General features: G+C 38.6%; 1 protein-coding gene and 1 pseudogene across 3 annotated transcripts in view; one reads left to right on the top strand and one right to left on the bottom strand.

Annotated features, from left to right (window-relative positions):
- The first annotated feature begins 10705 nt into the window (after positions 1-10705).
- LOC102023937 lies at positions 10706-13613 on the top strand (annotated as a pseudogene).
- A 7362-nt stretch (positions 13614-20975) lies between these two features.
- Slc15a2 (solute carrier family 15 (oligopeptide transporter), member 2) overlaps positions 20976-26755 on the bottom strand; it is a 33948-nt gene continuing 28168 nt past the window's right edge. For all 3 annotated transcript variants that reach the window (XM_013515100.1, XM_013515099.1, XM_005386496.2), the window contains 3 exons: positions 24195-24341; positions 23424-23528; positions 20976-23084 (listed from right to left, as the gene is read on the bottom strand). In XM_013515100.1, the coding sequence (XP_013370554.1) occupies positions 22908-23084; positions 23424-23528; positions 24195-24341 (429 nt within the window). In that variant the 3' untranslated portion in view covers positions 20976-22907. The remainder of the gene's footprint in view (positions 23085-23423; positions 23529-24194; positions 24342-26755) is intronic.

Genomic DNA, 26755 nt, shown 5'->3' with positions numbered 1-26755 from the left:
GTCTTAGTTACTCTTCTCTTGTTGCTGAGACAAAATACCCAACACCCACATTAAAGAGGGAAAGATTTATTTAGCTCACAGTTTGTGGAGGTTTCAGCCCATACTTGGCTGACTCCAAGGCAGAGTGCCACAAGGCAGAAGGCAACAGTTCATGGCAGGTGGAAAGCAGCAAAAGCAGCAAGAGCAAAAGGGGAGGAGCAAGAGCAAACCTCTTTCCCTCCTTTATATTGTATGCAGGTTGCCTGCCCCAGGGTGGGTGTAACACTCACGTCCATAATCCTAGAATTGGACCATGAATCAATCATAAACTCTAGAAGGCTGCTGCATGACTGCATGAGGCTTTGAGGGGACATCTAGATACAAACCATTACAACATCTGACCATCTGATCTACTCAGTGACACTGAAACCTTCCAAAATCCTTCAACATGTGGCCCATCTAGGAACTTTCCAACAGGCACTACAGGAATATGGAAATATGATTCTTCCACTCCCAGGGACTAACAATAATTGTCAGCCCAAAGTCCACCCTGGTGACCAGGTCCTAATCAAAACCTGAAAAAGAGGGTGCACCTCAGGACCAACTCTCACCCAAATGGAAAGGTTCTTTCACACCCCTACTAACTACTCCTTCTGCCATTAAGGTACAGGAAATAGATACTTGGATTTACCTTTCCAAGGTAAAGCCCAAGCCATCCAAGATACCAGAAGATGAATAAGAGAGACAATGAACTTCATACACCTGTGAACTATTAGATGACCTCAAGATTCTTTCCAGAAAAAGAAAGCACCAACAACACTGGTGAACTAGTTACGTAAAATGGCTTGCTTCTTCTAATTGTATGAGTTGTCTCACTACTGTGTTGTTTACTACACTTAAGCACCCTGTTCCATGTTACAATATGGCATCTTTTGGGTCTTTTTCTTTTGAGATCACTCTGGTTTATTCAAAAGCTGCCTCTAATAGAGATAATAAACAATGATTACTTACATGAGACCTTAAAGCTAATCACATCTTTCTCCTATCATCAACAGCCATTCAAAAATTTGACAGCATAGATGAACTTGCCCAGAGTATTTCCTTCCTTCAAGACCAGATAGACTCACTAGTAGCAGAAGCCATACAACATTGCAGGGGACTAACCTCCTAACAGCTAAAGCAAAGGGGTTACGTTTGCCCCTAAAAGAAGAATGTACTTCTTTTGTCGATAGGTCTAAAATATTAAGAGACATGGCCTGAAAACTGACTGACTGTGCTCCCAAGATCCATGCAGAACTATTTGATAGATAGCTTGGCCAAATATTTGACTTAGAGGTCTTGGCTACTGTCCTAGACATGGCCTTTATTAATGCTTCTCCAGCCTTACTATTTAGATCATACATACTTAATCTCTTACTCAAACTTATTTCTTCTTATTTGACAGCTATCAAATTACTGATCATGACCATAATTCAAGATCAAAACCTGCTTGCATGTCCGTGGTTTGTCAAGAAGTCTTGGAGGAAGGGCTCAGCTCACTTGAACTCATCGATCAGTCAGGGGAAGGGTTTCTTAGTCTCAGTGTAAGTAGGAGCAACATACCTATTCTGCTATAGGAGACAGAACTCCTCCTTCAACTCCTTTCAAAGAGTTTTGAGGATGAGGACTCTTGGGGGGGATAGTACAATTAGAGACAAAGGATCTGAGTGAGTTACTCCCTTCCCTCCATTTAACCCTAAATACCCAACAGTTATTCCTATTTCCACTATCCTAGTAGAGGCAGGAAATAAAATATCAAAAGCCTAGGAGATCTCCATGTCAGGCAGAACACAAGTACTAAAGCACTGGCACTAGGGGTGATTCAGTGGGAGGCACCTGAAGCAGAGGTATCTGGCCTTTAAATTCTGAAAGTCTCAGTTACCCCCTTTCCTCTCTTTTTCCTGTTGCTGCTGCTACTGGTATGCAGTGCTTTTCAATCATCCCAGTATTGGGGCTGGGGATTTAGCTCAGAGGCACAGCACCTGCCTGGTAAGCACTAGGTCATGAGTTTGATTCCCAGTATGGGAAAACAAACAAAAAGAAACAACAACAACAAAAAGTCAAGATCCCAATCATCCCAGTATTTTTGTTGGCATGTGCTGGTCTGGAACACAAAATTCTTCAATAAATGCAGGTACTTGTTACTTACTACTGGTTTATACTTAGAAATTATTTTCCTTGTCATACACAAGAACCTGGACTATTATTGGCCCATTTAACTGTAACAAAATCACTCCAACATCTTATATAGGAACAACTTTCATGCCTGTGGCTGTGTATCAAAAATGCATTGAACAACCTGTGGTACCTCCAGAGATCAAACTACAGATCAGGGAAATTTATTAGACTGAAGCAGTCATTTTCATTCCACCATTTATATTCCACCATATAAAGATGCCTCAAAGCCAGGCATGGTGGTATGAACCTATAATCCCAGCACCTGAGAAATTGAGGGAGGATGAACACCACGAGTTCAAGACGAGCCTGGGCTACATAGTGGGTTCAAGGCCAGCCTGAACTACATAGTGAGATCCTGTTTCAAACCAACAAATAAAATAATATAATCACCATACAAAAAATTTTAAAAATAAAGATGCTTCAGAATCAAATTTAAAAATCTCAACCAGCTGCTCTTGCTCTCTGAACTCAGAAACTTGTTTATTTTTTATTTCAGTCTCTTAACTTTTTTTGTTGGTTGTGTTTATTGCCATAGAAATGCCTTTTGTTAAATACCTGTTTGCTAAAACCATATAGAATCATAACATTTATAGGAATTCATCTGCAACACTGTCTCTTGAAATTATACCCAACATCTTAACTGAATTGACCTCTTCTCAGGAGTAAGAGATTGGTTCAATAAGTAACATACAGGACAATCTACCAACAGAACTGTTACTGTAAAATTTTTTTAAAATGGGATTTCAGAAAGGTGAATGTAAGAGACAAGAATATATCACCTAAATTGTGCCACCTTAACATAGAGAAAATTTTTAGCTAAAAGCAACTTAGAAAAATCATAAAAGAAAAGGTCTGCCCTCCTGCAATTGCTTCACATCAAGAAACAAATTTACCAAGGTATTTCCCCTCCACTCAACCAGAAAAGGAAGGACAGAGGTTGACCACTGAATCCAACTTTATGCCATTCTTAGCTTGAAGGTAAGCATCAGAGAAATCTATGTTATAAGCTTTACTAACTGCCTTTATTTTCCATCCTACAATCTGCCACCACTAAGACCTCAAAATCCTTTTTCTTGGTCTTGTCACTCTAAAATTTTGCTGTCTTTTGTTGAAGATGCTGTCTAAGCTTGACTTCAAATACATCTCTTTGACATTTACTCATCTCTCTGGTATTTTCCATGCATAGCTAAGGTACACTTGTTGTTAAACTTGTTTGTTTAAAAACAAACAATTTTTAAAAGAAAACCTTTAGAGGAATTGAATGTAACAGAGTTTAACTGAGCAAAGAATGAGTCATGAATTAGACAACCCTGAGAAGCAAAAAAGTTTCAGAGAGTTGTACTCCACAATATGGGCAGGCAACATTATGGCCACCAAAGGGAAATGCAGTACAGAAACAGTTTGACTTGTTATAGGTTAGCGTTTGCTTATTTGTATAGTCTGTTCAATTAGCTGCTTATAACTGAGTAAAGTTTGGCTACTTCTGAGGCAGAAGATTAGGGCAGGCCAGCCAGCAGGAAAGTGGATGTGACCTGTCAATCACAAAGATCCAGGAGACAGGTGCCCAAGCCCTACAACTGGAGTCAATCAGAAAGTGCTATCACGAGTTCTTCCCAAAAGAACTCAGGCAGGTTTTTGATAGGATGGCCTAGACCTGACATCACCCTGAGGATGGCTGCCATTAAGTTCTTGGCCACTGTGCTCTCTTCTTCACAGTGGTCTGCTCTCACCCTGCTCTACAGGGTACTGTACTTCTTTTCCTAACTTTAATTGGCCTGCACTCACTCTGAAGAGCATATTTATTGTTCTACCTTTAATAAATATAAAAGCTCACTACCTTTTGTCTTGTTTTGTCTGATTCTTTGTTCATGACAAGAGGAATCTAGAAAAAGGCTCTGAGGGAGTCACCACAACCCAAGAACTTGTTAACACATTCACTGGCTGAGGCTCAACTGCATGTCTTAAAAATATACTGTTAAGGTAGGTTTTCAGTTGGTTTATATTCCAATTTAGGTTATGATTCTTTACACAATGACTCAAAGTAAAAAAGCATCCTCAGACCAAATTTAATTTAGTTCAATACACAAAAAACCTCTAATCTTTGAAAGACACTGTCAAGAGAATGGGAAGAAAAGCCATAGAATGAAAGGAAAAAATATTTGAAAACACATACCTGATAAAAGTTGTTACTTAGTTACTTTTCTCATTACTGAGACAAAATACCTGACTTCCAAAGTTCAAGGAGGAAAGGTTTATTTTAGCCCACAGTTTGTAGACTGTAGGGGCATTGGCCAAAGGTATGTTTGACATGGATTTGCAGAGGTAAGGGACTTTTGGAAGCACATGCCTCAAACCTCCCAGAATGCATGGTTAGAGATTAAAAGATAGCTCACAGAGCCACAAGTAGGACCAAAATACATTGCTTTACAGAATGAATGCTCTGACCTTTGTCCTCTGCATACTCTGAATTAACCTTTAGATTAGTCCCAAGGTCTTTTAACAGACCATCCTGACTTTCCCCTGTCCCCTACCTGAGTTCCTGCCTTGACAACCTTTTTTCTTTTATTCTTGCTTTCTGGTTCTATCCATAAAAATCCACAGAAGCTTCAGCTCTGGGCTGTCTTTTTGAGACTTCCTCATGCTGAGGGGTTTCAGTTAAGGGTAGCCCCTCTGAGTCTTCTTGGAGTTTGCATTGGACATTGACTCTGAGTAATCCTCTACCCTTTGCACCATACCATGGTCATAAACTGCGACAAGTCAGGCCCCATGTGAGGAACAAATTGGTACAACACCACTACATACCTAGTAGAATTACTAAAATCCAAAACACTGAGACACCAAATATGGGTAAGAATTTGGAGTGCCTGGCACCCTCATTCGCTGCTGAGGGGAATGCAAAACTGGAAAGAACTTTCAAAGACATTCTCCCAATTTCTTACAAAACTAAAGAGACTTACTATGTGATCCAGCAATTCTCCTAGGTATTATTTATTGAAATGAATAGAAAATTTATGTCTACACAAAAACCTGTATAAGGATATTTAGAGCAGCTTTATTAAAATAGTAATTGGAAAATTTGAAAGCAAGTAAGACGTTCTTGAAAAGGTGAATAAACAAAGAAACTGGTAGCTCTATATGATAGAATTTTTCAGTGATTAAAAAATGAAACATCAAGCTATGAAATGTCTTGGGGAAACCATAAACACATATTGCTAAGCAAAAAGAAGACAATCTGAAAAAGGTACTTACTGTATCTCTTCAACTATGTGACATTATAAGAAAGGCAAACCTCTGAAAGGAAAATGCTCAAAAGTAAAGGGCAACTGGGATGAGGAAAAAGAGAAGGGAAAGAGGGGGAAATTATACAGGATAGCTAACATAGTTGTACTATTGTCTTCTATTGCTCTACAGAAAGGAACAGTTAATCATTACTTGTTTGATCAATCTTGAATGTCTCTATTTGTTTTCCTGAGAAACCACTTTGAAGATATCAATAACTAATACAACAGCCATGGTTAATTTCTTACAACTTTGTCTGTAACTCTGTTTTGTTTGTATTGTTCTTATGCTATTTTGTAAATGGATGTCTGTTATTAATATGCTTTCCTTCTTTTATTTTTTAAAAGAAAAAAAAGAAAGGCAAACCTATAAAAATATCAGTTGTTGCCAAGATTATAGGATAAGGCAAGTGTGAAAGGTAGGGCAAAGGAGGAAAAGGCTTCTTTGGGCTTTCTGGTTAATCATGATTAGAAAGAGTTAAAGCTTCACTGGAGAAAGCAAGTAACAAGACAAGAGGGGAGAGGGACAGGCCAGCACAGGGAAAGCCAGGTGCTCAATCCAAGGCAGCCACCCCTCACCCACCTCCAATGAAATACAAAGTAGACAAGGGGCCGGCACTTAAAAGAAAGCTCTTATTTAGTATTATAGATAGATAGATAGATAGATAGATAGATAGAATTATTACATTAGCCCCCTTACCTAATTGCTAACATGACCTTGTATGTCAGGTGCTTTTTTAAGAAACCTGTAAGTTCTAAAGACAAGATTCTGACAGGCTCACTTAAGAATGTGCACCTAGATGATGCAGTGGGTTAGGGATCTTGGGGCCTGGAATCTATCTGTGACAGCCAATCAAATTACGACACATTCCGGGTAGGCGAAGGGCACTGGCACCTAAAAAGACAGCCCAAAGCAAAGAGCCCTAGAGTCTTCTATCTTTTGGGGGGCCCCTACTCCGATTTACCAGGTTGGTGCTCTTTCCTCCCTTTCCCCCCTTTCCCATAAAGTGTGCAGTAAAATGTCCTTTCCTTAAACTTTATATTTTAGTGATTTAATGATATTGAAGTTTTCCAACCCCGGTGAGCTGCCCACCCACTGTCAGCTGCAGCGGTGCCTGTCTCCTAGACCTGGCATTGTATAATAATTAGCTAAAGCTTGGCTTTTTAATCCAATCCGTCAATTCTTGCCTTATGATTAAATGATTTAATCCACTTATATTTAATATAATTATTATTTGTTGAATTTATGCCTGTCATTTTGTTGTTTTATACCTGACTCAAGTTTAGGTTCCTCTATTCTTTCTTTGCATCCTTTTTTTTAATCGAATACATTTTTTATTATGTACTGTTTTACTTCCTTTGTTGGTGTTTAGCTCTACCTTTTAAAATTAATTTTCTTAGTAGTTGGTCTGGGGATTAAAATTCTGAGTTAATTTAAAACAGCTGAGTTCTAATTAATACTAACAATTTCAGTAGTACTTACAAACGTTGCTGTAGTATTTTTTCTCTTTTGCTCTTCTTTGTGTACATTATTATTGCCATACTAATTAAATTTTTGTGTTAAAATCCCTAAATAAATTTTTATGATTTTTATTTTATGTAGCCGTCTTTTAAATCTATTTAGAGAAGAATAAAAATATATTTATACTGTTTTTTATATTTACTTATTTATCTTCATTTCTTCATAGGGATTAAAGATTTTGCCGTCTGGTGTCATTTCTTTGTGTTAATTAACAGCATGTGAGGAAACACCTGGAGACCAAGACTGAGGGAAAGATTAGATTTAATTTTATCTAGGTACAAGCAGGCTGAAATCAGAGTGACATCAGTGAGTACCTGGAGGGGAGGCTATGTGTGTGTGTGTAGGGTTTGGGGTTGGAGGTCATAGTCCCAAGAAATCTGGATGGAATGTTTGAGGCCAAAGCTGCAAGGGTGATCAGCACAGGTGTCCATATAAAGCTGGGTCTTTCAACATCAGGGAGACCTCAGCTCCAGTCCTAAATTTCTTTATGGACATTAGTTCTGTTTCCTGTTGGTTGTACAGGTTACCATGTCTATTGAGAAGGTTGCCAAGGACCATTCTATATAATTTTTGGAGAAAAATCATTTCATAATTAAATTGTGATTAGTGCTTGTCGGAGACCTAGTGCCTTGCCAAGCAGGCTGGCTATGGTATGTGGGAAGATAACTCCATGTGCCTCTGGTCACAGTTGAGGCCCTAGTGGTGCCACGAAGCTGTGATGCCCTTGGGGCAAGATTGAATCAGCTGGAGATATTCTGGTTCCTTGAGAATTTTTCCTTTTTCCCTCTCAGGGAAAAGACATACTCCTTCTTAACTTGCCGTCTCTCTCCAGCCTCCTCCTCAACATAAAGATCCTCTTTAGCATAAGGTCACCACCATCCTCTGAATCATCAGATAATCCCTCCAATTATTGTGTACATCCAATAAATAATGGCTATCTCGGAGTATCTCTGTCTGTGCCCATCCTGAGGTACTGACCTCCTAGCGCCCTTGTCATGCATTATTACTTCATTTGTCTCTGTTTATTATTTCATCCTTTGCCATATTATTTCATCTGTTTATTATTGCCATCCTTTGCCATTATTATTTCATCCTTTGCCATACCAGGTGTTTCTTAGGTGAGGCCTGACACTTTGCAGCCTGGAGGAATTTAGAATTTCTTGTTGGGTACATGTATTAGTGACAAATTCTTTTAATCCTTGCTTATGTTGCAATGTCCTTACTTTGCCTTCATTTCTGAAGTATAGTTTTTTAAATATATAATGCTTAATTGTTTCTTTTTTTCTTTCAACAGTTTGAAAACATCAGCCCACTGACTTCTGGCCTCAGTTGTTTTTAATAAGAAGATGTTCATCTTACTGAGCATTGCTTATCTGTAGTAAGTTCCCCGCCTTAGTTCCTCAGATTGCAAAATCTCTATTGACCCATTTTTTTTTTCTTGTGTTTCTCTGAGACAGGGTCTCGCTATGCAGTTCAGTCTGGACTTGTGCTCACTTGGTAGCCCAAGCTGGTCTCAAACTCACAATGATCCTCCTGCCTCAGCCTCCCAAGTGCTGGAATTACAGGATGTACTACCATTGCCCGGCCTCTTGGTCCATTCTTAAATTTGCTGATTCCTCCTTCCTTTAGACCAAATATGCTGAGTTCCTCTGGCAAAATTTGTATTTATTACCATATTTTTAATTTCAAGGTTTCTATTTATTTTTTTTCTGTAATTTCTCTCTCTCTCTCTCTCTCTCTCTCTCTCTCTCTCTCTCTCTCTCTCCAGTATTGTCTATTTATTGAAGAATTGTTTTCATATTTTTGTTTAGTTCTTTAAGGATTGTTTCCTTTAATTTTTCAAACATATTTGTAATAGCTGATTTAAAGTTTTTGTCTATTAAGTCCAAGGTCTGGTTCCCTTAGTATAAGTCAAGTTATTATACACACCTGAGTTGTTTAGAAATATTCTAGGCAGTCAGGGCTAGGGCCTCAGAAGAAGCCAATGCAAAAGACAACTGTACATTCCTTGAAGGTCAGGTCTCAGAATAGATCAAATGACTGTACCCACATACCTCCCCTAGGGATGAACAGCAGTGATTGATATTCTAAATAGGCATCAATTACCTTGAGTGGGGAACAAAACCTCCCTCCCAGGAAAAGTCCCTGTTGTTCCAGTCCCATGTGCACTTGCTATATGACTTGCTTCCCCATTTGATCCCCATTTAATCAATATTACTAAGCAATTATACTCATAACCTTATTTTTTTTGGTACTGGGAATCAAACTCAGAACATCGCACTTGCCAGACAGTTGCTGCATCACTGAGCTATATCCCTAGACCTCATAATTGCCAGGCTAGACCCCAAGTAGCCACCGAGACCACCAGGACAGGCAGGATTGAAGCAAACAGCCATATTTTTATTTCAGGTTGGGTGCAGCCTGGGCCAAGGGAGAAAAAGCCACTGGCCCCGAACAAAGGAAGAGGACATACTTTACAGACTATTTTAGGTGTGGGAGGGGGAAATTCCACTGAGCAAGGTGGAAAATTTAAGTTTCTCAGGGGTGATTGCTGGGTCTGGAGCCTCTAGCGGAGGGAAGTGCAGGAGGACATTGACATGTTGTTGATATACAGTGTGGCATTCTGTAGACTCGTGAAGTTTCCTGTAAGCCTGAGAACTAGGCCTGGGAGCCATCCTGATAAACAGATTTACTTTAGCCTCTTGAGCTCAGTGAGGGGCTTTCTGTTTGAACAGACTGGTTGTCTGTCAGAGGTTTTCTCTTCAAATTGGGCGGGGTACAATGTGAGGGACCTAACAGTAATCTTATTGGTTAACCATAGTTCTGTCCCATCTCATATCCACCTTGTGATTTTCTATTGGGTCAATGTTACCTAAGTGACTATACTTGTAATCTTACTAGTTGATTACAGTTGTCTGTCACCTAATACCCACCCCACATCGTGGTTTTGCTGTATAAAACTCGCTTGAGAAGTAAAGTCGCTGGCAACACACTTTTGGGCCCCCTTCTATCTGTCTTAGACAGAAGTGATCTTTCCTTCAATAAATATATCCTACTTTTAACTTCTATTGTTCCTAGAATTCGTTCTTTGATTTTAGAGAACACAAACTCTGTGGCTCAGACATCTAACAGGTTGGGAGTTAACGGTTAACAGTTCCCTTACATCACTTGGATTATTTGGAAGTTCTATATCATCCCTTTATCAATATGTCCTATTTCTTTGAACGCCTCATTTTTTGCTAAAAACTTTACTTTTTAGACCTATATCTTAAACAACTGTAAAATTTCATCCCCTTATTCTCACTAGGGTTTGTTATTGTTTGGGGGCTTTCGTAAGCTAATTCCGTACAGTCTGAATTCAACTGCAGTGGGCTGCCACTGTCTCATTTTTTAAAAGAACACATTATTTTACACTTTAAAACCTATCTTCCCACGGATTGCCTCTGTGTCTGTATAGCCCAGTAGTCAGACAATGAATGGGTAAAAGATTTACTTAAATGAATTGAGTAAGTAAATCCGCACTTTGCTAAGGGGATCTGTTTGTGATTTGCACAGGGCTTCAAAGTTCTGCAGTTTCCAAGTCTTGGGCTTTGCTTCCTGCGTGTACTGGGTCCTAAACCTAGTCGAGACATAATAAGGTACCTTCAAGTTTTGGAAGAGATCCCCTCCCCGACTGGCCATGTATGTGGCCACATTGCATGGGGCAACGATGACCCGGAAAGGATGGCAAGGACTGCAGCAGGATCCGCACAGGGCCCCTCAGTGGACGTCAGTAGAGGCCGGGTGTGTTTGCACGTGTGACTGGGGACTGCCCTCCTCTCCCCTATGGGTTTCCGTTGCTTGGCTTCTCCTGCTCCCACTAACTCCTTCCCCCTTTCTGCTGCGCAGTTGGTTCATTCCGCCAGGCCCTTGCGCAGTCTTAGGCCTGCTGTCGTTGCCATGGATACCGTCTACTAACTGGCCTTGAAGTCGGAGCAGGTCTGAAGGCTCAGGCTGCCAGGGAGGCGCATTTTTCCCAGTATCCACTACCTCCTCCCAGTGCTGGCTCCTTTCTGAGGAGGAATCCGCTGAGACCTGGGAATCCGTATTGCCTCTGTGACCTTGCCCTGAACAATAGACTGTAGGGACTGTCACAGAGTCCCTGGGGACCCGGAGCTTCTAGGATCCCCGTCAGGTCCTCTGTGCCTTGGGCTTCATAAACAAACTCCTGGAGCTAGCTGTTACATTTCCTGGTGATGTTCAGCCAGGCCCTGCTTTTAATGGACTACCATGGAAGCCTGTGTTTCTTAACTGCTTTCTTGGGAATTGTCTCTTTTGCCATTTTTTTCTGGAGAACTGTTCTTGTTGTAAAGGATAGAGTATATCAAGTCACTGAACAGCAAATTTCTGAAAAGGTAAAGAATACTAGGAAGCAAAATGCAGAGCTTGTACAAAAACTGACAAATTATGAACAGAAAGTCAAGGAATTAAAGAAATGGGTTCAAGAGACCAAGAAACAAAATACAATTCTTGCAAATGAAGCAATTAAATATAAAAATAAACTCAAAATACTTAAAGAAGCTAATGAAATTCTGGACAACACAGCTAAAAGTCTTCGTTTCATGTTAGAATCAGAAGAGAATGTCAAAAGTCAGGATTTGATACTGGAAAGCAAGAAATCTAGAGAGAAGTTAAAGGATGTTATTTCAACGAATGCCTCAGAATTTCCAGAGGTTCAAATTGCTCTAAATGAAGCTCAGCTTAGTGAAGAGAAAGTAAAGTCTGAGTGCCACCAGGTTCAGAAAGAAAATGCTAGACTTAAGAAGCAACAAGAGCAGCTGCAGCAAGAAATTGAAGACTGGAAAAAGTCATATGCTGAGCTCAGAGAGCAGATCAAATCCTTCGAGAAGTCTCAGGGAGATTTAGAAGTAGCGCTTGCTCACAAAGATGATACCAATTACATTACACAGTTGAATGAGCTAGAGTGTGGCACTGAGTCTGAGGGTCAAAATAAAACAGAAAATGAATCAGATGAGTTAGCCAGTGGAGAAGTGGGAGGTGACCAGAGTGAGGTGAAAAATCAACTAAGCATATGATGGGTGCTTCTCAGAGACAAACTGCACTATCAATAGTTAAAGAGGATCTAGAACTGTTACAAATTAAGAGGGTTGATGTTCACTAAATGGAACCTGGAAGACCAAATAATGAAATTAGGAGACAACTATGGCTCACTGCATTCTGTCAAAGCTGGGCTGGAAGAGGAGTACAGAACTCTGCAGCGGAAAGTAGAGATTCTAAATGAACTTTTACCAACAGGAGATGACTGTAAAAGAAACTGAGTCAAAAAGAATATGAGCAACATGAGAGAGCGCTAGGTGTCTGCTTTGGATCAGAAGGTGATCCTGGCTGTAGAGGAAGTAAAAGTGCACAAGTGGTGAATCGAAAAAAATGGAGATAGAATTGCAGAAAACAGGACTCACTCAAAAACCAAACTGCTACTCATGAGAAGGAAGCTCATAATAACTGGCTCAGAGCTCGAGCTGCAGAAAGAGTGATAGCTCAAGAGAAAAAATGAAGCTGCTAACTTGAGATATAAATTATGGGAAATTACCCCAAAGATGGCAATGTGGCAAGATGAACCTATGATTGTAAAACCAATGCCAGGAAGACCAAATACACAAAGCCCTCCCAGGAGAGGTCTGCTGGGCAAGAAGAGCCACTGTGAATGATGCAGAGGATTCCCCTGCACTGACTGAAGATCCTCCTAGGTGGCTTCTTTCTGCTGCTTTCAATCAAAGAGATATGCCTAGAAGTGAGTTTGGGACAGAAGATAGGGCCTAGTCCACCTCCCACGAAGAACTGCAGCTTCATACATTCTTCCCCAACAAAGGCAATGAACGGTGAGGGCAAGGTTAATAGGGCTACAAAAGGGCACCCTCGTTTCCCAGAGGTGCCATTTATGGACTCCCCTGTTTGATGCCCTCTATCACCATTTTTTTCATATGGGCCACAACCTCAGCTTTGTGCTCCTTTCAGTCCTAAGCTACCTCCTCTACCTCTTCCACCATTGGTGCTGGTATGTGTCCATTAAGCTTGGAAGAGGAGACTTGCCCCTGGATCCTGAGACGTTTTTACCAGGACACACACCATTTAGATCTCTAGGCTTGTTTGGGCCAAGAGAGTATTTTATTCCTGGTCCCAGTTACCACCACCATATCCTGGCCCCCAGGATTACACACCATTGCCTGTTGCAGGAGACTTACTGCCTTCAGGGTCCAGACACAAGCCTCTATTTACCTCCCCAAGCAGTGGCCAGGGCTGTTCCCAGGCTTTGACAGAGCCCATAACTTTGATCTCTGACATTTAGACAGGAAGTAGACTGCACACTATTCATTATGATAAAGGTTTTCATTGGCTTTGAAGTCCAAAAGTTTAAATGTTATGTTTTCAGTGCAAAGTTGCCTTGGGCCATGTGCATTTTTGAGCCAAATAACTCAAAAAAATATTTCCCCTCTTAAAATTGTCTCTTTAGTGTCCTTCCAACTTTGAAATGTGCAATGAAGAATGCTTATGTTTTAATGTAGCATATATAATTGCTAAATTATTAGAATATCATTAAAAAATAAACTTGTTCAGTGGAAATGCTTTAATGACTTGTTTACCCCATCCTATTTTTAGTGTGTACCAGTTGAATACAGATCAGTGGTGTTTATAAGTTTAACACCCCCCACCACCACTACCACATCTGGTTGTGAAGACTGTCACATAAAAATGTTTACTCAAGATTGTAAACTTTATTTCCTCTTGTGGGAGTCCTCTCTAATAATAGTTAATAAAATTTTACCAATAGAAAAAACTGAATAAATGGGGTTCCTGTCAGTATCTTTTGACCATGCATGCAGTGCTAAAGATGCAGAGCCTTCCAAATTCCTTTAGATCTTATCAATGTTTAAACTTTTTCTTTTTAACAGATGCATAGTAATTATACTTATTTATAGAGTGCATTGTGATAGCTCAATACGTATATACAATGTGCAATGATTAAATCATAATAATTAGCATATTTTGTTTTGATTTGAGACAGGGTCTTTCTATGGAGTTCAGGGTGGCCTCGAACTCATTGTGAAGCTGAGGGTGGCAATCCTTGAACTCACGGTGATCTCGGTGGTCCCAGGGAAAAACAGCAGGTGGGATTAGGAAAATATAGACCAGAGATAAGATTGAGGTCAGGTAGAGGTCCTCTCTCTCTTGATGGGAGGAGAAGAACTGAACAACAACAGTAGGGGTGTTTATTTATACTTTTACAAAGTTAGCATCATGAGACACAAGGTTGCCTAGCAACTCATGACTGAAATTATCCAGGCAGGATTTTTTTCTCCAGATTGAGGTAGCTTGATTGCTTTAGGCACTGTGGCCTTGTCTTGCCCCTGCACATGTAACCGGTTTCCAGCTTCAGCCGCTCCCTGCACTGGTGAGCCCCACCTTGCCTGGCTAAGTAGTGTTATTTCATCTCTTTATCATTTCTTTGCATTGGAGACTCCTCTGTTCATGAAATATGTAATAGGTTGCTATGTACTATTCAAAGCCTTGATAGAATTTATCAAAACTCCCTATAGTTCTCTTGTTCCCAAGATCTCTCTAAAATGTTTGCGTCTTCAATAGGTAGAGAATGATTCCAAATAAATGTCTGGAAATACATGATATTAAATGAGAGAGAAAGTGTGTTGTATGGAAAAATCTAAGTAAATAATAAGAATATGAAACAATAATATATTTTCTGTGTGGTATAAAATATACAATTGAAATGAATGAAAACAGCACATAAGTAAATGTAATCACAATATTCTAAAATCTAAGGATTGTAACATGCCTTTGGTGGGCAGACCACCTGGAACCCACGAGACCCAGGACAGGCCAGTCCCTGGCACACAGGTGCACCCATGCCTTTGTTGTGGTTTTTTTTGTTTTGTTTTGTCTTTGTTTTTCTCTGGTACCGGGAACCGAACTCACAACCTTGCACTTGCCAGGCAGGCGCTTTTGCCACTGAGCTAAATCCCCAGCCCTGTTGTGGTTTTTTTTTTTTCTTTTGTGGGTTTTTTTTTTTTTTGTGGTGTTGAGGGGGATTGAATCCAGAGTCTTTTGCATGCAAGGCAAGAAATCTACCACTGAGCTACATCTCCTGCCCACACACACACCTTTGGCAGGTGGACTGACCGGAATCTATGAGATTCAGGACAGCTGACTAGGGTGTGTGGAGTAATCAGCAAGATCAGCAACATGGAACTGTCTAACACACAGTGAGGAACCAGAAGTTGGGCTCTGGAGAATTCCACCAACAGAAGATCAGTCCCAGCCCCCACATCTAGAGGCCAAGATCAGTTCCATTCCCAGCACAATTCCCATGGCAATCTTGGCTGGAGTATACAGCACATTATCTGAAAAAGGCAATTATTAAATGTAGATCTGACATGGGCACTATCACAGTAAACACCAGAGGTATTTTACTACTTTCATTCTTCCGTGTTTGTCTGATTAGCTATTCCTTTCCTGTCTGGTGGGAAGTTGTCTTGTTTTTTCTTGTATTTTGTGGTTATTTTTGTTTTTGGATTTTTTTCCACTCTCTGGTCTACTTTTTTTTTCTCTTCTTCTTTTCTTCCTTTTGTTTCCACACTTCTCTTTCTTCCTCCTTTTCTTCACTGTTTAGGTTTCTTACCTATCTTTTGTTTTCTTCTATCGATCTTCTTTCTCTTTTTCCTCAACTAGTTTTTGAACTTAAACTTTCAAGTGAGTAAACATTGTTTCTTCTCTTTCTGATTACTACTTCACATTCTATTTCATTCTTCCCCTCCTGCATCCTCCAGTTTCCTAAAATTCGGGTGATCAATCTTTGACTTCCAGCCTTGACTCTTATATTTGACCTCATTCATCACTTTATCCTGTCCCCTACCCATCTTAACCCTTCCTGTCCCCTGCAAGAGGGTAGATCACTCCACTAAGGGGAAAATCACTGCATACAAGTACATGGTATATGTTTGATTTTGTTGTATAATTTTCGAGTTTGCTCCTGTGGTTGGAATAGGTTAATAGAATTGCAACTAGTGATCATGAAAAGAAAGATATCTTAAAAATAACAAGAGACCATGAAAAATTTTTACTCTCTTAGGATGAAAAACACAGACTAAATGGACAATTTCATACTTATGTGTAAATTACCAAAACTGAATCAAGAAAATGTAAAAATTCTGAATAACCCAATATCAGTTAATAATCATCTCAATAGATGCAGAAGAAGCTTTTGCCAAAGTCCAACTCTCATTCATGATAAAAACCCTATAGAGAATCAGAATAATGGTATTTACCTCAGTCTGATAAAAGCCATCTATGACAAACCAACAGCCAACATCATACAAAATGGACAAAAACTGAAGGCTTTCACTCTAAAATCAGGAACAAATAAAGCACACTAATGCCATAAAGTAGAAGGTAATGAACATCTTCACCAAATAACAAAGAAATCACTACTGAGGTTGAGAAGTGGGGACATTCATGTGTGCCCCAGAGAAAGCATGAAAGGGCTCATAAAAGTGATGACATTTGAATGCAATTTTAAGGGAAAACTATGAGGGAAATGTGAAACTGTAGGATAAAGATGAGGAGAAAAAAGTCTAATAGGTTACAAGACAAATTGTGATTACAGGAAAATTAATAGTTTTAAAAAGTATGGTTTAAATATAGCAATTAAAAAGAATAAAGATCAAAAAATCAATGATATAAATATCCATCTCAAGAAATTACAAAGAGAAAGGCATAATAAACCCAAATGGAGAAGCAAATAAAAAATGATGTTCAAGATTTGGAAGACTTCATATTGCAAAAGTTACCAAATTAGCTTCAGATGCAATGCAGTCCTGACTGAAATCTCAGCAGATCTGTGTGTATACATGGGTGTATGGAGATATTCAAGCTGACAAAGGCCAATGGCTATAGGTAGGTAGGTAGGTAGGTAAGTAGGTAGGTAGGGCCCAAGTCATACAGAGCACTGCTGATCTTGCTATGGAGTGGGAAGTTTATTCTTAAAGTAAATAGGGAAGAATGAAGGACCTTTAAGCACAAGAGCAACATGGTTCACAGATTTAAAAACATATTACCAATATGTAAGGAAAAATTGGTTAAGTATAAAAGGCATTGTAATAATCTGGAGACATGATTATAACTTTACTGTTGTAATGGAAGTGGGACAGAAAAGAGTGGAAAGATTCAAAGCCTACTTAGACTTTGTGAGAGTTTGAATATGTTTTACAAGCTGGCAGAGGGTGGAGTTGTAGATAATGCTTATGTTCCTAATTTGGAAAAGGACTAGTGTTGAATTTTGAGCCACATGATCACAGTCTTGTGATTTTCTCTTACAGTTTCATGCAGCCCAGGAGGAATGGAAGTAATGTTTATAGATTTGTGCAGTGGTTGATGGAAGGTTTGGAAGGCCAAATATTCTGAGGTGTAGCAAATGCCTAGCTAAAATAATTGGTCAGGAGGCCCAGGCTAGTTTCAAGGCATAGGAAACCAGGACAAAGTGTAACTTGAGAGAAGTGAGATGTATCAGTGGGAAGTCATAATGCAGAAGGACAGTGAAATTAATGGAGGAGAGGATAAAGTTGTAAAAGTACAGATTAAGTATTTCAATAATAAGAGACTTTTAGGGTAGCATCTTTGAAAGGATATTTATGTTGTGGCAAATCTTAGTCTGAGGATAACTGAGTCACCCTTGGACAAATTGGAGGGCTTTGGAATTAAAAGAAGCCAGAGAATTGTGAGTTCTGGGAGTTACTGCTTTTTGTCTATGGATGGCAAAGATTCCAAAAGTGACTGCAGAAGATAAGACATAAAAGACTTGAGAGCCAAATACTACATTCAGGCAAACATGATCTTTTGAAAAAAACTATGAAGATTGAAAAAGGTCTGAATTCACAGATGGCAAGAACTGTGTTTCATTCATCTTTGCCTTTTTTTGTACACAGCGTATCTGAAACATAGCAAGTGCTCAAAAAGTAGTTACTAATGGAACTGACTCCTTTGCCCTTTTCCCCACAGAAATTCACATTTATACATGCTATACTAGGTGACTATTTCAAATTGAGAGATCAAGAGGTAGGCAGGTAACCTAAAAAATAGCAATAAGTACAAAGAAGAGCAAGGGAAAGAACATCACAGGTAGTGGAAAGATCATATCCAGGAACAAGGGTAGCATTTTGAAAAGCAAAGATGGCTAGTGTAGTTGGATTTTAGTAGTTAAGTGAACACAGAATGGTAATGATTAGTTCAGGCAGAGCCCAGATTATGTATGGCACTATAGATAGGTTAAAACAACTTGAGTGTTACTCTAATTGAGATGAAAAACCATGGAGAGTGGTAGCTAAGAAATGGATTAAGCTGGTGTGGTGGCACACCCAGAACTTGGGAGGCTGAGGCAAGAGGATTGTTTGTGAGTTCGAAGCCAGCCTGAGCTACAAAGTGAGTTCAAGGGCAGCCTGAACTGCACAATGAGACCCTGTTTCAAAAAGACAAAAAAAGGATAGATTAAGTTGGAGCTGTTTACTTGGATCTATTGTATTAACAATATTCAACTTCTCCCATCCTAGCTTCCATTACTGCTCTTCACACAAATCAGGCTACTTATCATTTCCCCAATCGCACTCATGTTTTCCTGTCTCTTCATTGTGTGTGAGAGACTCTCTACCTGGAATGATTTCTTGTCCTTTGATTCATGTCCCAAACCCTTGTTACTTTCAAGATCAGTCTAAAATGGTATATACTCTACGAATTCTTTCCAAATTCCCAAGGCCAGAAATAATTACTCTTTTTAATGAATTTACACAACATTTGGTCTATGAACTGGGATTTAGACAATGCATGGAAAAGTAAGATGTCAAGTAACATTATCATTACTATTTAAATGATATTTATACATATCTAATCCTTTGTGAGACAATTTGTAATCATATGTTTAATTTACAATTCCTGATACAATGCCAGAGAGACAGAGAGACAGAGACAGAGAGAGAGAGAGAGAGAGAGAGAGAGAGAGAGAGAGAGAGAGAGAATCAAACTGATTTGAATTAAATTTTGGAGGAAAAAGAAATCACAGTCAGTTAAACTTGAATAGAAATTACCATAACCCATGGGGTGGGAGGGGAAAAAATAGATGCATTGTGTACATGTACCAATTCCCCACAATAAATGTAACCATTATGTAGCACAAAACAGGTACTAATAAAACTTTTAAAAAGAAATTACCATAACCTAGATTTGCTAAGAGCAACAAGTGCTTCCATTAGGTCAAAGATTATGGTTTCATGTTGGTTTTTATAATAAAGGACATGTCATTTCAATTAAATCACATTCTCCTAGGTTTCCTCACATTTCATAGGTCACCCATCTCATTGTCTTTATACCCTCCTCTTCCTTTAGACCCCAGGACTCAGTTCTCCAACCATTTCTCTAGATACAGTCACTTCCTATGAAATCTTATCCAATTTCATGGCTTTAGATATTATTTATACGCTGATGGTTCTTAGTTTATACTTCTAGCCCTCAGCTTTTACTTGAACATCAGATTTGTATAAGAAACTTCCAGCTTAAAAATATAAAAGGACACTGCAAGCTTAATGTTTCTAGTTACATGCTGTTGCCACCTGAAGCTCAACGTGTCCAAAACAAAATGATTACTTTAAACCTATCATCACTCTAACATTTTTACTTCCATAAGATTGCACTGTGATTCATCTTCACTATGTCTAACTCTAGAAATTAGCATTGGTTTATTTCTTTCAAGCTTGTTCAGATCATTTCGGTTTCCAGTTTATTCCAAGTCAAACAATTTCTCTTTAACTCCACTGCTAGTACCTTGTCCAACCCATGATCATTTTTTGCTTGGAGTATGCAAAAGTTTCCTACCTGGATTTCTGCTCCTACTCCCTTTTGTATTTAGATAATTCTCCACTCAGCAGCTAGACTACAGAACCAGATTATGGCACTCTCATGTTCAAAATCTCTAATGGTTTCACATCTCACTTGGAATAACCTCAAAATATCTTACCATGGTCACAAGGTCCCCACATGATCTGATCCTTAACTTCCCCTTTGTCTTTTCCCTCTTTGCATGGTACTCTTGCCACACTGTCTCTATTGCTCTTCCTCATCACACCAAGACTTCCTCAAAACCTTTGGGCTCTCCAGTCAGTCAAGATAAGCAGGGTAACTTTGAGAACAGACATAGTAGAATATTCATCTTCATTTCTCCAACAGTTAACCCAGTGAATGGAATTCACAGATGTACACATATGGACAGGTTTTAGGTAAGTATACACTGTGATGTTTTCATAAACATCTAATGTTACCTTACCTGTTTTGACAGAGTGCTTTGTTTAAAGAATGGCAGGTGCTAGCTCTTCCAGTTAGACAACTTCTAGAATGTTGTATTTGACACCAGATATCACATATTACGATACCTTTATCTTAATAGCCGCATTCCAGGTAGTTAGTTAGGACAGAGAAACCAGTATGAAGAAAAGAAAGAGCTGCTCCTTGTGAGGAACTATTACAGGAATCAAGAACCTTTCACCTCATGAATACTAAAGGAATTCATACCAAAGGAAAGCCCTTCCCAAATAGCTGTAAATCTGCCACCTGAAAGAGGATGTTATGCTTATTTTTGCTTGCTGTAAAGGAAAGAATTCATAGTAGAAAGTTTCAGAGAAGATGGTGGTAGTTCAGCATAAAGACTGACCAACAGTTCTGTGGAAAGCAGTGCTCTGTAGGACACTATAGCACATTACATGTACCGCCATGCCCAGCTCTCACCGGCAGATATTTTAGCAGCCCTTTCTCAACAAGTGATTGAACAAGGATATTTATTTTTTTATTTTAAAGAGCAAAGAACAAAACAAAATAACAAAAACAAAGACATAAACAAAACAACATAAAAACAATAAAAATGATAAGGATATTTAAAACAAAGTGCCTTTAATCCAGGATATCTCAGAATCTTTAATATGCAAATATTGTGAAGATGATAATATGCCTCTTTTCCCAAATGTATTTGTCTATTGAGACTTTTATTCACAGAACAATATTAACATCTGTTGAAGCAAAATTATAAAAGAGTTTGGGTTAAGATGGTTAGAAATGAACAGATTGTTTTCTAAAGAAGTACAGACAGGTTTATATCAATATGTCTAGAAAGCTGGATGGTGTCCTTGGTTCTTCTGTTCTTCTGAAATCTTGATCATTAAAATTGAATGATACAAAGCTTAGGGAAATAGAGAATGGCCCGTACTAGTTCTTCCAGTCAGACAACTTCTAGAATGTTGCATTTGGCTCCAGGTATCACATATTAAGATACCTTAATCTTGACTGCCGCATTTCAGGTAAAGAGTATTACTTAGAACAGAGAAACCAGTATGGTGAAAGGATAGAGCTTTGCCTTGTGAGGAACTATTACAGGAATCAAGAATCAATTCGCTTACTTGTTACCTTATTGACACTGTGAGACCAACACTGTTTTAGATGAGACTGGAATAAAAAGCACAGAAGCAAAGCTTTATAGTACAGGGATTCTGAACTTTTTCCACTGGTGACATAGTACACTGTCATAACATTTCCCAGATCTGTGCCCTGATTCATTCACTGTGGGCAAGGTAAGATTTCTCATCTTTTTTCATTCATACATGCAGAAGCAAAACCCTCTCATGCTCTACTCCTACCACACACAGATTTTGATAAGATCCTCCTGAAGGCCATGCCCTTTCATTGAGTATCACCACTTACAACTTCAAACCCAGGCATTAACATTAGCCTTTTTTGGATGGACAGAAAATTTGCAAGACTAAAAGAAGAAATGATATTTTAAAATTGTGGGAAAAGGAAACCAGGAAAAACATCAAAACAAAGTTACTACTTTGAGGCTAAGTGGAAAGATTATAAAAGGAAGTTGCATTTATAAAAATAATGTTATTAATGATTTGTTTCAATAATCAAAACAAGATATAATCAGAAAAATCTGTCTCCACAATGCTGAAAAGATTCAGTTGCAAAATTATAGTTATTCTTCATACAGCTATCTACTGAAGGATATAGTCCATGGCTGGAACATCATAATTCTAGGAAGAATGTTCACTGTAGGAGAAAGAATGGCTGATCAGGATTTCTACACTTTATTAATACTCTTGTTCTCCAGGACTATATTTACTAATATTTACTATCTTTACTATGGTTTCTAAGACCTGTTAGTACTGAGAAAGGAGTGTTTCACTGAGATATTTAATGCTACAGCAATCAGATACATATGTATATATGTATTATATACATATATTAATAAAATAGCATTTTGTTCCTGCCATAAAAGACTCTATCAAACATGGAGAGCTGACAAGCCAGCTCCCAAGCCAGCTCTACCATACACACCATCTTTGAGGTTCTTGTGAATAGCACAATTATAGTGCCAATAAAGCACTTGAAATACCATGTTTTTATTTTCCACTGTTGCCCCTAAACCAGTACCCCAAAAGGTGGGATTTTCAGTTTTAAATAGCAAGGACCTGTGAAGGAATCGTGCATAATTCTGCATACCCACAAAGATTTATCTTAAGTAGACATTTGCGGTTTTGTGGCCATTTGAGACACCAGGCCAGCTTGAACTACACTATACAGGATTTACTGAGTTTGCTAATAAATGGGAAGACACCTAGTGTATGTGTCTTGTTTAAAGATGAACTGGAAACCACAGCCCTAAAATTACCTCTCTCATATAAGAAAGGTGGGGAGATCAGCTCAGATATGATGCTAACTTTCTCTGCTAGTCTACTAGGAGAAACAAATGCTTGCAGTTAAGATATGCTCAACACCATGGCCAGGAACTGAATCAGTGCAGGGGATCATCAGAGCTTTGTATTCTTGGTTTCTAGGTTGACCATTTTCCCTTGCATATGAAGATGATGTTTATTTTCTGGCCCATGAATCTCCTCTGAATTTATAGGAACATAGTAGTAGCTCATGATGGAGAAGATCAGGCAGACCACCAGTAGAAGGCAGGAAAACAAAATGAATTCAGCCCACTGTAGGAAGAAAAAACATAAGAGAAGAATGTGGGGAAAAGTGAAACAAAAAGTATCTTTACAGGGTAGGGACTGGGGAGCAGACTGACTGATGGATCATTTAGACAGACTTCCTGGAAGAACACTGGGTTCACTGGTCTTTCCTCGTGCAAGCTTTATGGTGGTCACTATTGCCACCTACATATGTCTATTTCCTGGTAAAGTCTGTGTATCTAACTCATTCACATCATAGCACTCAGTAGGGAATAACAGCTACAGAGAAACTGGGGAAAGGGTTAGGAGGAAGTTGGAGGAAAAGCTGTGGGTAGACATACAATCCTGTTTCCCCCGGGTCCGTACCTGTACCAGGCCACTGAACTGTGCAACAACAAGCACGATGATATTCCCAAACGCAACTGTCAGCAACCAGGCTGCTTGGAGTACAGATTTCATGCTAGATGGAGCCTAGGGAGGACACAAATTTGTAATTAAACAGGCTAACTACACCGCTGTCCTGCCCCATGAGCCTACTCGGGCAATTTCTCCCATAGAATCTTCCAGATTTGAACTTCCTCCACTAAGTTTAGCTGTCACATTGATTCGGAGGATGGTTATAGTGTTAAAAGAATAAAATACAGCTTTTAATTCAATAATTCATTTTATCATATCATCTTTATTGTAATCCTAACATATAAATTCTATTAGTATTACTAAAATATAAGAAAAACAGCATGAAGAAAACAAAGACAGCAGTAGCAGGATGGTAATTTACTTGTGCAAGTTTACACAATGTCATGCAGCCAAAATTTGAACTTGGATAGTCTAACTCCACAGGCCTTTCTCTGCATCTTTAAGTGTTCTTTTCCAGAACCCAAGGAGCACAGACCCTTACGCTGCACTGTCATCAACTTGGAAGTCAAGATGAGTGTTCAGGGTCATATACAAGGAGCACGAGGCCAGAAGAGATGGAGGTCTTGGTTGGGATCACATGACCATTTGAGGCAGTGCCAGAATTAAAACCCACTATCTTTCAAGCAATGTCTCCTCTTCCTCTCTTTCTTTCTTTTTTTTTTTTTTTTTTTGGTACTGGGAATCGAACTTCCTCTTTCACTTTCATTCATGAAATCTTACCTGAGAATAAGAAAACTCAAGTCCTGTGACAGAGAACATGACCTCTGCAGCTGTAACCAGGGCATACTGTGGTAGCTGCCATGCAATGGACATTTGATTGGCAAGAATGTCTTCTCTCTTCCAGGCCTGAAGGCCTTTGTTGCTGACCTTATTGAAAGAAAAAGGAAATGAGATTTGTCAGTAGTCTCAAGTATATACTAACAATAGTATTCTACAGATCTATATCCATCCCCTCTTTTTATTTTTATCCTTCTCTACCTTTAAAAGACTGGGGGGCTGGGGATTTAGCTCAGTGGCAAAAGCGCCTGCCTGGCATGCGCAAGGTCGTGAGTTCGGTTCCCGGTACCGGAGAAAAACCAAAAAACCTTTAAAAGACTGCAGGTTCTGCACAGTGCCAGCACTTTCAAATTTCTTAGAATAACACAATATTCACTTACCTGTCTTCAGTTAGTTAGGTTAAGTCCTGGAGATCAAGTCTTTCAGGTCCACATGCCTTTGATTTTGGCTCAAAAGGCCATTTGGGTTCAAGATTATAAGGTATAATCTAGTTTAACAGGTATCCTTATATTAAAAAGGGGGAAATTTTTACAGAAACAGGCATATAGAGAAAATGCCATGTGGAGATAAAGGCAGACACAGAGGTAATTATACTACACAAGAAATACAAGATTTCTGGCAAACCACTAGAAGCCATGGGAGAGGTATGGAGCAAATTCTTCCACAGCCCTCAGAATAAATCAGTCCAACCAACACTTTATCTCAGATTTCTAGCTTTCAGAACTACAAGACAATAAATTTCTATTTGTAAGCCATTCATCTTGTGGTATTTTTATAGCAACCCTAGAAAATTAACAAGCCTAGGTTGGTTTAATATCTGAAAATCAAATAATGTTATATACCATATCCATAGGATAAAAATTTTTTAAATGTCCTAAATAAATGCAGAAAAAAATGGCAAAATTCAACCTCCTTTATAGTAAAAAAATAAAGAAGCAAACAATCAACAAAACCTCAAAGAAAACTAGGACTAGGAGGAAATATGGTAGAGCTATATATGAAAACCTGATAGCTACCCTACCTAATAATAAAAGACTGAATGCTCTCCTCCCTGCAAAGGAAGTCTGCTCTCACCACTTTGATCCAACATTGTACCAGAGAATTAGGCAAGAAAAAGAAATACAAAGCATCCAGACTGAAAGGAAAATAAAGCTATTTCTATTTGCAGATGACGTGATCTTATATGTAGAAAGTCTAAGTGATCTACTAAAATAGTGTTAGAATTAATGAGTTCAGTAAGGTTATAGGGTAATATACAAAGATTAATATATCAAACCAATTATATTTCTCTAACTTGTAATGAATCACCTGAAAATGAAATTAAGAATATTTTTAACAGCAACTTCAAAAATAATAAAATACCTAGAAATAAATTTAACAGATGAAAAAGTTATACTCTGAAAACTACAAAGCATTGCTGGAAACAATAAATGGAAAGACAGGTTCACTGAACAGAGGCTTAATATTTTGAGGGGAAAACTCCCTAAAATAATCTTTAGATTCAGTGTAACTGCTATTAAAATCCTAATTAACTTCTGAGCCTAAAGTGATTGTAAAATTCATGTGGAAATTTGTGGAACTCAGTATAAATAAACAAATCTTGAAAAAGGAAAACAAGGTTGGAAACTCACCCTTTCTAAATTCAGGAACTACAAAGCAACAGGAAATAAAATACTGTGGTACTGTCAGAAGACAGACATGTAGATCAAGGGGACAGAACTGAGAGACCAGAAATGAGACCTCACATTTGTGGTTAACTGATTTTTGACAAAAATTTCAAGACCATGTAATGGCAGAAAGAACAGTCCTTTTGATACATATTCTGGGGCAACTGGATGTACATGTATGAAAGAATAAAGATGATCCCTCAGCTCACATTATATGTCCAAATTTACTCAAAATGAATTAAAGATCTAGATGTAAGGTCTAAAACTATAGCATTCTTAGAGGAAACTATAGGCATGAATCCTTGCAACTTGGATTAGGCTATGGTTTCTTTAGATATGATAGTAAAACCACAATCAGTCTAAGAAAAAGTAGATAAACAACTCAAACAAAATTTAAAACTTGTGGATTTCAATAGATAACATCAAGAAAGTTACAAGGCAACCCACCTATTGAATGGGAGAATTTATAAATTATATATCCAATAGCAGATATATTTAAAATATATAAAGAATACTTACATCCCAATAAGAAAAAGACAAATAACCCAATTAGAAATTGAGTGATATTCCATTATATAAAAGTACCACAATTTTCTTATCCAATCCTCGGTGGATGGACATTTGGGTTGCTTCCACAATTTAGCAATTACACAGCTATAAAGAAAGATAAACTCGAGGCTTTTATAGGTAAATGGTTACAACTAGCGACCATACTCATAAGTGAAATAAATCAAACATACATGTGCAAGCACCACATTGTGTCACTAGTGTAAAACTTGAAAGAGTTAATTTAAACTCGGAGGTATGATAAACCTTGTAAAATGATAGGAAAGCACT

Source organism: Chinchilla lanigera, unplaced genomic scaffold, assembly GCF_000276665.1.
Source record: "Chinchilla lanigera isolate Chin_1 unplaced genomic scaffold, ChiLan1.0 scaffold00026, whole genome shotgun sequence".
NCBI lineage: Eukaryota > Metazoa > Chordata > Mammalia > Rodentia > Chinchillidae > Chinchilla > Chinchilla lanigera.
This window is presented reverse-complemented; position numbering and strand designations above follow the sequence as displayed.